The sequence below is a fragment of the Marmota flaviventris genome, chromosome 12, assembly GCF_047511675.1.
Source record: "Marmota flaviventris isolate mMarFla1 chromosome 12, mMarFla1.hap1, whole genome shotgun sequence".
Lineage (NCBI taxonomy): Eukaryota > Metazoa > Chordata > Mammalia > Rodentia > Sciuridae > Marmota > Marmota flaviventris.
The window spans coordinates 32,071,171-32,084,961 of record NC_092509.1 but is presented as its reverse complement, the minus strand read 5'-3'; the positions used below and the strand labels follow the sequence as shown (position 1 = coordinate 32,084,961).

The window sequence follows — 13,791 nt, the reverse complement described above, 5'->3', positions numbered from 1 at the left end:
CAGTCTCCTAACGTCTGTATCTCTACATATAACCAGTCAATCATCTCTAGAAAGTACAGACCTCATGTCATGGCTCCTCCCCTGCGCAAAATCCACAGGGCTGTTAGCTGGCTGCAAAACAGGGTTGAGGTCTTCAGCCCTGTTCCCATGTGAGTCTGGCTTTCCCCCAGCTTTGTCTTCAATTCCACCGCCATCCAACTGCTTCACATGTATGAGCTCTGTTACCCCTATTATGGCCCCTTGGCCCCTTCTCCCTTTCTTCCATAAATCTCTCTTGAGGGTCTGTCTCTGTGCTAACCACTGGGAAGGCAGCCAGGAAATAACAGCCACCATCCCTGTCTTCAGGCAGTTTAAAGTCAATTTGAAAAATCTACATTTGAAGAACATTTTTTATTTGATAGACTTAATAATATTCCAGATATAGCAGCAGATTTCCCCCCTCCAAAGGTTAGAATTCACTGAAAAAAATAATGCTTTAGAATTTGAAACTTGAAACAAGGACCTCAAAAGTTTAAACTGTTAACTTTTAAAATTAATCATTTTAAAATTAGAATTCTTGGTTACAAAAACAAAGAAAAGGCATCAAATGCGAATAATGAGGGATTCTAATTCAGGAGGCGCAGTAGGGGAAATGTAAACCTGATATTATCCAACACAATGAACAAGAGGGCTCAGTTTCAATTATGTGGTGTATTTAGGTTTAATAGCTGGCTCCGACCTGCAGAACTTTTTGGTTTATGGTGGGCAACCCTCTCTGCATCTCAGAAATGAACTGAAGCCTCCATCTGATTTCCCAAGAGGAAATGTCACAAGGGGCTCTGAAATCCTGCATGGCTAAAAAGAGGGGCATAGCTTGAAGAACATTAAAAATTTTAATGCCTGGTTTTCTGTAAATCTCTTTAGTAGCTAATATAGAATCCATCAAAGTGACTGTTTCACTCTTCTGTATTCCCTGGAACGTCTAGCACAGAGCCTGGCATGCACCAGGTACAAATAAACACACACTGAGCTGATAATTGCGCGTGAAATTATGACGGAAGAGACCAGGTCTTAAGGTGGCAGTGGCATGGCAGAAATAAAACTGCAGCAATGGTAACAGTGGAGGCGGCCAGGGCAGCATTCATCTTGAAAAAAGGGCCATGTGGAGTCACAGTGGCCAAAAAACGAGATGAACATAATTCAACTCTGAGCATATTACAAACCAATCTTGTTACTTTAAAAAAGTACTAATTGTTTTGGAGAAAGTTCTGAATCTAGAAGCACTAGGTACACACATGCAGAGGTTTACACATCTACATTAGATGGTACTGTTATTAATGATGAATATTCTAGAATTATTGTTTGAATTTGTCTTCAATAGCAAGGAAAAGAAATTTTTGTTTTAAAAGATAATTAAGAAATCAAAACAGGAAAGACACAAATGTTTACTGAGCTAGCAGGAAAGTTTTTCAGTTCCTTTCAAGAAGTTTAAGATGACAGATAGAGCTCAATTAGGTAGGCAGATTACTATGGTCTACTTTTTTTTTTTCAGAACAGCACAAATTTATTCTTTTATAGCTGTAGGAATCTTTTTTTTTTTTTTATTGGTTGTTCAAAACATTACAAAGCTCATGACATATCATCTTCCATACATTTGATTCAAGTGGGTTATGAACTCCCATTTTTTACCCCAAATACAAGTTGCAGAATCACATCGGTTACACATCCACACTTTTACATAATACCATATTAATGACTGTTGTATTCTGCTACCTTTCCTATCCCCTACTATCCCCCCTCCCCTTCCCTCTCATCTTCCCTCTCTACCCCATCTGCTGTTGTTTAATTCTCTCCCTTGTTTTTTTTTCCCCTTTCCCCCTTTTTTTAAATTTTATTTATTTATTTTTTTAAATTTTTTATTGTTGGCTGTTCAAAACATTACATAGTTCTTGATATATCATATTTCACACTTTGATTCAAGTGGGTTATGAGCTCCCATTTTTACCCCATATACAGATTGCAGAATCACATCAGTTACACATCCATTGATTTACATATTGCCATACTAGTGTCTGTTGTGTTCTGCTGCCTTTCCTATCCTCTACTATCCCCCCTATGGTCTACTTTTATTAGAGTGACTTCCATTAATCAATACTGACATTTTTCAGGTGCAACAAAAAGGCATTCACACAAACAAGTCCAGCCCATTTATCCTTTTGATTTAAACGAAAAGTCTGAATACAAATTGAATCAGATGATGAAGCTCCTTAATGCTACATTGATCTTAAGTTGCTTGTCCAAAATGCAAGTGCTTCAGAAAATGAACACAGAGTTGTGCATCCAGAACTCAGGAGCAGTATAAGTGGCCAGTGGGAGGCTCTGCTCAGCTCTAGGAGGGAAAAAGGAAACTGCTTCTATTCAGTGCTCACGTGCCAACCCACATCTGCTGCTTGGAACTGGCCCTGATGAATGGACCATGGGCCCCTCTGGTCCACACCTGCCTTCAGCCTTGGCCCCTGCAGTGCACAGGGCCTATAAGGTGTGATTCCATTGCCAATGTCGTCAGACCTGCCTTCTTTTTTTTTTTCCAAACCAGTAGCCAACAAACCGGGTTAATCTCCACATTTAAAATCTTGTCTACAGTTGAAGCTCAAGGGCTGCTGTCTTGGGAAGTACAGACACTGGGAAAGGGAGGTAGGATGGGGGAGAGAAGAAAAGTGTATAGGAGGTTTACTAAAGCTACTTTGAACACCCACTCTTCCTCCCTCCCTCCCCCCCACCTCTCTCTCTCAAATAGAAACACAGTTGCCAAAGAAAAAGCCATAATTTAAATACCAAAAGCAGTGAGCAGAGCTGAGGCAGGGAGGGGTGCTGGGATGGTCAATCACACTCACACCCACTCTCCTCAGTACTGATCTCTCAAGCTAAGAGTTTAACAGACTTGCCAATTAGTTACTTGTGAATCATCCTCCACTTGCCTCATTTCCCTTCAAAGTTTGTACTCAGCAATTTGCACTTACTTAAATACCAACTTATACCGTTTTGTTTTCAGGGGGAAATAGTAGCATCTTAGTATTTCAGCAACCAAATTGGTCATTTTCAGAGTTTCAAAACTACTTTTTATCCTGCTTCAGGGCAGAATTCAGAATGCAGTGTAATCAGTTTAGGCCTCTTTGAAGGGCGTGGGCCCTTAAAACTCAGTTTCTGTTAAATGCCAATGCAGCCGTTTCATTTTTTTAAAAAAGATGGGGAGAGAGGAGGGACACGCTTGTGTTTGGCCCCAGAGTCAGGCAGAGGAGATTTCCTAAAGATGTCAATGTAATCTGCCATTAATTCCTTTTAAAGTGGCTAGTTCATTTTCATATGGCCCATTTAAATGTAGTAACAGTTCTTAAATCATATGGAATTATCCCTTCTTATGTCATATGAACCCCTTTTACTATTCCAACAATTATTCTTTAAAAATTACTTGTTTTTTCAGCAGTAAATGTCAAGCGTGTAAGTGCCATCTAAGTCTTACTGACAAAGCTCCCGTGAGTGTCGGCTTCAGTGCAGTTTTAAGAGCAGAGCACCCACATCCTGCCTGCCCCCCTCACTTCTCCTCAGCCCAGAGCCTGGGCCTCTGTGGAGACCACAACCCCGATCCACAATAAGGGGATGTCTGGGGATGTCACCGGCAACCTGGCCAGCACAGCTTTCTCAAAGTATGGCAACATCTCATTTTGAGTAAGCATGGGAGAAATTCTTGAAGGCTTTCAACAAGAGCCTGGGTGGGAAGTGGGAGAATAGATCTTTAGGAAAGAGTACTAAGTGTGACTTGCCTAAGGGATCCTATTTTTTAATAGAAAATTCAGGGAAAGCCATGCTAATATTCAACTTATAAAGCCACTGAGAGTATCAATATGACACTTAATGCAGGATAAATTAAGATTTTTTAAATTAGGGCAAATAATAGAAAGTGGGTTTTTTGTTTTGTTGTTGCAGGGGGTGTACTGGGGATTAAACCCAGGGGCACTCAACCACTGAGCCACATCCCAAGCCCTATTTTGTTTTTTTTAAATTTAGAGACAGGGTCACATTGAGTTGCTTAGCACCTCACTTTTGCTGAGGCTGGCTTTGAACTTGAGATCCTCCTGTCTCAGCCTCCCGAGCTGCTGGGATTACAAGCGTGTACCACTGTGCCCCACATGAAAGTGTTTATTGTATCTGAAAGATTTAAAATAAGTCAGTACTTAGAATTCTGCTCATAAGGAAATCCTTATGCATCTGGTTGGCTATATTAAACTTATCCAACGTCAGGTCCTTTCTTAGGAAAATGATCATGCAAGAAATATTTAAAAATTTAAGTTGGATTTCAAAGTTAAAATCAAGACCAGGCAAAGACAGGGAGTGAAGCAACAGTGCCCATTTACATGTGGGAGGAGCCGAGAGCAAGAGGAAGATGCTCCACAGCACTGTGCCAAGAACTGGTGGGTTCCTGGTGGTGACAACAGTGCCATGGGCACTCTACAATTTAGCATTGTAGTGCGCAAAGTGTGGCCTTTGATGAAAACACTGTGGCAAGCGTCAGAGTTTGCCAACTTGACAAGCAGCAAATCAGCTAGAAAACAATTTCTGAAATTCCTATGAATTCAGCGCACACACACACACACACACACACACACACACTGGCATGGCTGTGGACACACCTGACCGCAGAAATCAGGAGGCAGCTCCTCTGGTAGAAACTTCCACCTGGAAATGAGAGCATTCACCAAATGCTCACGGCTTGTCTCCTTCCAAAGAAGAGTCATTTCTTATAAGAAATTGCATACAGGGCCCTAACTTTGAGAACTTTTTACTTCAGAAAGAACATTGAAAACTGCTTATATGAAATGCAGATTGGTACTATATACACACTTACAATAATAAAAATATACAAATCCCGTTTTATAGAGCAAAAGGTATGATGGAACCCACTTTCCAGCCAAGAACTGTTATAAAAGCAACTCACCTGGAAATCCTGGTCATCGATTCCAAACCTCTCTCGCAAGTTACGGAAAACCATCGGGCAGTATTCCTTGAACTTGAAGTGGCTCGGCATGTTTTCTCTGAAATGATCACATGTGGCATAAAGCTCAGTCAGAAGAAGAGTTAGCCACATTGAATCTGCTCCCATTTAGCTCTTTGTGTACCAAGGAAGTGTCTGGAGTTCACTGTCCTGGATGATTTCACAGAACCAGGTACAACCCAGTAAGATCTAGGAGACAGGGCTGGACTGTGACTCAGTGGTAGAGCACTTGCCTAGCATGTGTGAGGCACTGGGTTTGATCCTCAGCACTGAATATAAATACATAAAATAAAGGTCCATCAACAACTAAAATAAAAAATTAAAAAAGATCTGGGAGACAGAAGGGAACAGAGTAGTAATACCACCTTCTGTCTCAAATATATCTGGACTGTGTGACCCCTTAACTCTGGCCACACGTAATAGCCATTCCCCATAGAAGAGGTGGAGGTGGAGAGGCCAGTGGAGGGAAACAGTGAAGAAGAAGAAGCAGGAGTGTGAGAAAGGGTCAGCCCAGCAAGCCCCACAGTGGTCTCCATGTTGTTCTGTTACTGAGGCCCCAGATAACCTGTTGTATATAGATACTACATTCTACATTTCCATGGAGAAATTTCCTAGAAAAGCTAACCTCTACACAACATTACGGGAAGTATAAACACGTCAGTTTCATATGAGAACAATGACCCCATTAAGAAATTTCATGAAGGTCTGGGATGTGGTTCAGTATGGAGTGCTTGTCTAGTATGTGTAAGGCCCTGGGTTTCATCCCCTAGCACCACAGAAAATAGAAAGGAAAAGAAAATGAAAAAGAAATTTCATAATTGATCCACATGTGGGAGGGATTTCTTAAGAGTTTTACTCCTTCATGTAGAATTGCTTCCCTCTTTGTGTTCCTATGGATCCAAATACATAAATTATATACACACATACCCCCCCCCCCCTTTTTTTTTGTTTCCGTGGATTGAACCCAGAGGCACTTATTCACTGAACCACATCCCAGCCCTTTTTTATATTTTATTTCGAGACAGGGTCTTGCTGAGTTGCTTAGGGCCTCTCTAAACTGCTGACTGGCTTTGAACTCTTGATCTTCCTGCCTCAGCCTCCCAAATGGCTGGGATTACAGGTGTGCACCACCGTGCCTGGTGATACACCCTTATTACTGTACTTTGCACACTACGTTACAGTGATTTGTTCCTGTGTCAGTGTTCAACTACTGGTCTGATGGTGATCCCTTGTGGGCAGGGCAATGTCTTATATATCACTGCATTTCTCACTCTCAATGGATTACTTAAGATCTAATAGGTGCTCCATGATGATGCCTAAAATAACATTCCATGAAGAAGAATATTCTTAATATCTAATATGGCACCCAATTATGTGATATAGGAATATACCTTAATTCGTTATTGTTCTATGATGTAGTCATTTCTGTTCATAAAGTTATCATTTTCCAAGTGTTGTGCAAGAGAGCAGAGGTTCATCACTGCTCAAAAATTCAAGCAATTTACAGCTTCAAAATTATAAATTGTAATGAGAATATCACTTTTAACGTATAAGATATTCATAGAGAACAATATGCCATATGGCAAAAGGATATTATCCCAGAGGGCCTGCTGTTGCTTCTCTGAAAATGACAGATGGTTATGTTTATCACAGGATTAACTTCATCAGCAAAACTTTACTCCTACCCATTGAAAAAATTATGTGATTACAGAAATTCACAAAAATCATACTCTTACAGCAGCCCCAGCAGGCCTATGAGAGGTTGCACTTGTACTTACTTGTTAAAAAGGTGATTGTCCACCTTTATCTTTGAATAGGCTTTGAAGTCATCTGGCATCAACATGACAGGGATTTGAACATGGCTCAGCTCATTGATCTAGAAAAACAGAAAATAAATAGCAGCAGTTATTACCATCCTGGTGGGAAAGGCTTGACTTAAATGCATACTGGCGAAGAAAACCTGGTTGCCTGCTCTCCTTCCTCCTACTCCTACTCCAACTCTCTTCCTCCCTCCCTCTTCTGACTTTACGCACTACCTCTGGGCTCCCATCCAGCTCAGGCTGCTGCTTCTTATCTCTCTATCTGATCTGGACCTTAGTGGCCACTGGTAGTGACCAAGGGGAATACTGGGGGTGAGGGGTAGCCTTCAAGGCCACCTGTCCCTACTTGTCCCCACTCTACTCTCCTCCATTCCCTCTAGGACCCAGAGCTCCTTTGATCATATTTCCAAGACAACTCCTCTCTGTTCTCTGAGACGGATTTTTAATTTTGAGGTAAATATATGTTGATTAATAGACATGATTTAAACTTTGGAGAGCTCAAATAATAATAATGACATTCAGGAGGTCTTTACCATTCTTAAGGGAACTAAGGTTAAAAAAAATATATTGGGGTGGGGCATAAGTTACCAAGAGAGGACCCTTCTCAGAGGGAACAAGGAAGACAGCCAGCCCGGGGCTACACGAGAGGAAGACGGACTGGACAGGAGTTTGGAACAAAAGCAAAGCTGTGGTTCCAGAGGACGCCGGGTAGAATCCAGTTCTGTTTAAATTCCAGTGAGTGACAGGGGCAGCTTCTCACATAGGACTGTGAAAAACTTGACCTTTCTCCTTGATTAATCATTTTTGTATCATGGTTCCCAATGTACACACCTCCCTTGTTGCTGGCAATATAAGCCACTTCAAAGATGTATACTTCCAGTAGAATGAAAGGTACTCTTAGGAGTCTCAGTTCCCAAAAGTAAAGATGAGCAAACAAATAAACAAACAAAACATGAGTTCCTTGATACAGCAGTTTTTAACACATTGCTGGGTTCACAGAAAGCAAGTCTCCAAGGCACTCTCCTTCCCACAGTGAGTGTCACCCAAAGGGACTGTGATCATGTTTGTCAAGAAAGCCTGAAGACTAATGCCAATTTCAACCCTTTCTTGAGCCAAGGTTAAAGGGTTCAGAGGCTTAAAGACAACACAGGAGCTTAAAAGAGTGATAACAAAATGTGAAAGAAATGGGGTTGGTCTTCTGGGCAGAGCTGAGAGTGCAGTGCACGGTAGCTGATTTTTAGAGAAGCAAGTAACCTGGAGGAGTGACAGGCCAGCAGAACTTGACCTCTGGAGTCCTTCAGGTTTAAGGATTTTTGCTGGTTAAGTGTGATATAAAGATAAAGGAGCAAGGGAGTCCCGGGACAATCACTTGGAAATGGAAAATTGGTATAAAATACAATCTCTGACTATACTGAGTTTCCACTCTAGCTAATGGGGCAGGACATCACAACACAAGAGTCAAATATAAGGCAGCTATAACGAATGGCAAAGTCTGGGCAATAAATGCCACAGGAACTCAGCACGAAGTGTACTGTCACAAGTGAGGGTGAAGGGCTTCTCGGAGGGAGCAAAGCCTGATGTGGTGCTAGAGGAATGGTGAGCCATGAGTAAGGTGCCATTTAAGTCTGGGGTCTAGGGATGTAGGTAGCTCAGTGATGGGGCCCTTGCCTAGCATGCACAAGGGCCTGGCTTCACTCTCTAGCACTGGGGTCAAAAAAACAAAAACAAAACCAAAAAATGCCAGGGAAGCAGTATGTGGTGGTGCATGCCTGTAATCCCAGCTACTCTGGAGGCTGAGGCAGGAGGATGCCAAATTTGAGTCCAGCCTCAGCAATTTAGCAGGACTTTGTTTCAAAATAAATAAAAAAGGGCTGGGAATACAGCCTCTGGTAGAGCCCTGGATTCGATCCTCAGTGCCCCTTCCCACCACACACACACACACACACACACACACACACACACACCCAACTCCAGAGAATATGTACTTTTAGTTATTTCTATAAGTCCCATTTCTTATAAATCAGGCTCCCTCCAGAGTTAGGGAATACTTGGTCCTCATCAGTAGGAAGACAGGAAATGTGAAGACAAATCAAAGATGATTACACTTACACCTTGGTTTACGTGCATAAAAGGCTGAAACTAACAGAGAACCTCAGATTATATGGGCTAATCTCTCATTTTGCAGATTACAATATGTCCTAGGATAGCTGTAGCTATAGCTTTGTAATTGAGGAGCAGATTGAGATGAGTTATGCTCTTTATTTCATGGCTACTTTCTCTTTCTTCCAGACTGCTTTCATTCACAGTAGGTTCAAATTTCCTTTGGCCCCCACCCCCAACACACACACAAATCGCCTTTCAAACTTCTAGATATAATGATCTGTGAACAAATAATTCATGAAACAGAGAATCTACCACTTAAAATATTTACACATATATTTTAGTAGTATACCTATGAGCCTTATATTATTTTTTCTATAGGCACATTCCATTTTGTTGTATATGAGGATTGGCAGTCATTCATCAGGTTTACTGAACTGTAGTAACTCCCACAGCCTGATCTTTGAAAGGTCATTTAACTTCTTGGGAACACTCTCTTTTAGCTTATTATTATGCTATTCATTACATACACTAAACTGTGTGGCTTGTTTCTAGTTCAAATTGATGAGCTGGTGCAGGTAATGACAATGACCTACCATCTTTAATAAGGTGGGGTTAATCCTATTAATAAGGTGGCTCTTGCTTGGGTGTGAACTTGACGTTTTCAGGATAAATTCTTAGAATTTAGTTCGGGAAAATTATAATTTATTGATTTGGTATTCTACCTAGCTCAACCATTCTATATGGCCCATTCCAAAATTGATAACAAAATGAACAATAATTGATCATTAGTTTATACTTATTATCAGTATTTTTTAAGCAAAGAATTCATACGTTGTCTGTCTTTATAGATATTTAAATTGAGGAACACATATATGTATGTAGGTTATATAATATTCATGAAAGGAAACAAAAAGATTTGTATTAACTGTTACTGTTTTGAAGGAAAGAATAATACCCCCCTTAGGAATAAGCATACATTATGAAATCCAAAATTTATGGAGATAAAAGTGGTTTTGGAGTTTATTAAAATTTTATTAGGTTAGCTTAAAAATGGAAAGCGATAGTTATATTATTCAGATACATTGACAGTTCTTTCAGGTTGCAAATATTTAATGAACTCTTATAACAAAAGGGCAATACCACTTTATACTTGTGAAGTACTTAACAGTTGTCAAACCACTCTGGCAAATACACTCTGGTTCTCTATTTCTGCTGACAGTCATATTCACAGTTCTATAATGCTCATTATTTTGTGAGTGTATTAGAAATACTTCCATGTGGAGAGGCTGTAGGCTGGGTATTTTTGCACCCTGTTTATGTTGGGACAGTCACCCCCAAAACACTGCCTCTCTGCCTAGCCATCGGGCATGGGTGCTGACAATGCTGGGGCCCAACATATGAAATAAAGCAGCTTTGTTGTCAATATCAATGGAAACAAGGCCAAACATGGGCAGGGAGGGTGTATGCAAAGGTTTAGTACAAAGTGTCAACATGTCCCTAATTGTATTCTAATTCAACAGTGAAGGAAGCAGGAGGGCAGAGAGGAGTTGGCATGGTGGGGTGGAGGAAGGAGTTTCGCTTAGCTGTGCCTCCCCTGACTTTATTCTCGTTGTTTGTGCTTACTGGACATGTGCCAAGCATCACGTTAAACACTCTGGACACAGTATCTTATCTGATCTTCACAACCCAATGCAGTAAGAACTGTCATTATCCCCATTTTACAGCTAAGGAAATTGAGGCTTAGTGAGATCAGGTAAGATACTAGCTTCTAAATGTTGAGCTGTACCTGGAACCCAGCCCAAGCTGAAGTCTTCCTAGTCAAGGCAGCTCACTTGAGATACCTCAGATACACAATTCAGGGAGTAGGACTGGCAGAACCCAGGACCCATTTAAACATCTGTTTCCTGTGAGGTTGGGAGTCATGGTGCATCCATTAGGCATCTACCTGAAATTTTTGTCTTTACTGTGTTAAAAATTGTAAGGATTCCTTGTTTTCTTGAAGTAGAAATGCAATGGTAACTGCATGTTTAATTTATTGAATTAACTGAATATGCACCATGATCTATAATTAAACCAGCAGAGGTTTCTACAGCACCATTTAAATTTGGAAAAGGCCTGGGTCACTGAACAGTTATCATCCCCCTGACATTGCCTATCACTTCCAAAAAGGAAAAATAAATATTCCCCAAAGCTCTACTTAAATCTTAATAAATTGTAAACAGTATCCTTGAAGGATGTAAAATCAATTTGCAAAGAAATTATTTATTAGAAACAATTATCTTAGTTTTACTTTAACATGTTTAACTCAAAGTACAGCAAAATTAATGTGTATTTCCTCTTAAAATGCCATATAGCCCAACTCAGAAAAGGTGTCTCAATTCCTCTCCTCAGCAAGACATTCCAATTTACATCAAATGCAATTTCCTTCCAACACTGTAAAACACAGGTTTGTTATTCTGTGAGTTAGCTCTGCTGACTGCAGTGAACATCACTCCTGCAGATGGGAGACCGAATTCACACTGGTAAGGAAATAGAGGTTGCAATTAAGCTTCAAAAAAATAGAAATAATAAATAGCTACTGGACAAGGAATAAATAAGCAAGACCCAGCTGGCAACAGTTCTGAAATTAAGGCATGCAGAGGTATCCCCACAAAGCCCATGCCGTGACACTTTAAAGTAAACCTCACTAATTTGTAAGATTTTTAAGTCAAGCAAAGAATATGTTCATAAATGGTGAAGCATTATTATTGACAATTAATTCAGATACATTCACTCTAAACACTATGTTCTCAGACTAATGCATAATTAGCAACTGATTTTCATTCAGCTAAGAATACACAAAAAGGAAAAACAAAAACAAAACCCTTACATGTAGAGGAGACACTGAGATACTTAATCTGATTATAGTAAAGAAGATTCCCTACAAATTATGCCTTATTGAGATGAAACAGGAAGTATCCAGTGTGGGAACTTCTGGCTACACTGCTGTTATCAACTCTAATAGAGGGACCTACATAGTGGCAGTGCAAGCTTTGGGCTAAGAGGGGAGATGACAGTGGAGTGGGATGATCTTGAAAGACCCACTTATCCCTCCTCCAAATCTCAAGATGCAGGTTGAAAAGGGCTTATTTATCTCCCAAGTAACATTCCTACCACTTAAGTATGAGTGCATATTTATAAGTATAATTTAATAATAAAGTGAGAAACTGCAAGGTGATAAACCATAGCAGAATAAGCATCAAGGATTCATGATCAGCAAGGACCCAATGGAAAAAGAACAGTAATGCATAACCATGCTATGATGGTTTTGGATACTAGTTTAACTTTCATTCATTTCTTAGGCAAATTAACAACTAACAAATATGCCATATAGAGTCCACAGACTTTACCAGATTTTCAACTGCTTCCAGCTTCTACAAGAGGATCCTGACATCACCACTAATATTAATTTCTACCCCCTCTTCCATAACTTCTTCTTATCAGTATCTGAAAATTCTTTCCACTTGCTGGACTTAGCCTAAAAAAATTAGGCTCCAACATCCTTAATAAGACTCCTGTGGTGAAAAATTAAAATCAAGAATCAATAAATGTGATGGACTCAAACTAAAAAAATTCTTCTCAGCAAAAGAAACAATCTGTGAGGTGAATAGAGAGTCTACATCTTGGAAGCAAATTTTTACCCCTCACACATCAGATAGAGCACTAATCTCTAGGGTATATAAAGAACTCAAAAAGCTAAGTACCAAAAAACCAAATAATCCAATCAATAAATGGGCCAAGACATGAACAGACACTTTTCAGAAGAGGATATACAATCAATCAACAAATATATGAAAAAATGTTCATCATCATTAGCAATTAGAGAAATGCAAATTAAATTAAATTAAATCCAAGATTTCATCTCACTCCAGTCAGAATGGCAGCTATTATGCATACAAACAACAATAAGAGTTGGCGAGAATATGGGGGGAAAGGGCACACTCATACACTGCTGGTGGGACTGCAAATTGGTCCAGCCAATATAGAAAGCAGTATGGAGATTTCTTGGAAAATTGGGAATGGAACCACCATTTGACCCAGCTATCCCTCTCCTTGGTCTATACCCAAAGGACTTAAAAACAGCATACTATAGGGACGCAGCCACATCAATGTTTTTAGCAGCACAATTCACAATAGCAAAACTGTGGAACCAACCTAGATGCCCTTCAATAGATGAATGGATTAAAAGTTGTGGCATATATATACAATGGAATATTACTCAGCAATAAAAGAGAATAAAATCATGGCATTTGCAGGTAAATGGATGGAGTTAGAGAAGATAATGCTAAGTGAAGTTAGCCAATCCCCAAAAACTAAATGCTGAATGTTTTCTTTGATATAAGGAGGCTGAATCATAGTGGGATAGGGAGAGGGAGCATGGGAGGAATAGACGAACTCTAGATAGGGCAGAGGGGTTGAAGGGAAAGGGAGGGGGCATGGGGTAATTAATGCTGGTGGAATGTGTTGATCATTATTATCCAAGTACAGGTATGAAGACACAAATTGGTGTGAACATACTTTGTATACAACCAGAGGGGGGAAAAAAAATCCCCAAATTCTTTGTGGCTCCATGGTTGATAAACCATATAAGGATTCCTCCCACTAATCACTAACTTCAAAGATTTTTCTGCTTTGGGGTTCATTCACTTTAGGAAGTAGATAAGCAGAAAACTAAAATCATGACTACTAGAAGATAGGGGTTCAGGGCACTTGCAGGATGCAAGAATCCATCATAGCTGGAGGTTTTAGAACTGAAGTCACTGAGTTGTCCCTGAGTTATACAAAACCACTTCAGCCCCA

The 13,791-nt window shown here is 40.1% G+C and overlaps 1 protein-coding gene across 1 annotated transcript in view; it reads right to left on the bottom strand.

The window, feature by feature from the left end:
- Pip4k2a (phosphatidylinositol-5-phosphate 4-kinase type 2 alpha) overlaps positions 1-13,791 on the bottom strand; it is a 158,705-nt gene that overhangs the window by 55,148 nt on the left and 89,766 nt on the right. Inside the window, exons 2-3 of the mRNA XM_027928672.3 lie at positions 6,808-6,905; positions 4,973-5,069 (exon numbers count right to left, since the gene is read on the bottom strand). Coding sequence (XP_027784473.1) covers positions 4,973-5,069; positions 6,808-6,905 — 195 coding nt within the window. The remainder of the gene's footprint in view (positions 1-4,972; positions 5,070-6,807; positions 6,906-13,791) is intronic.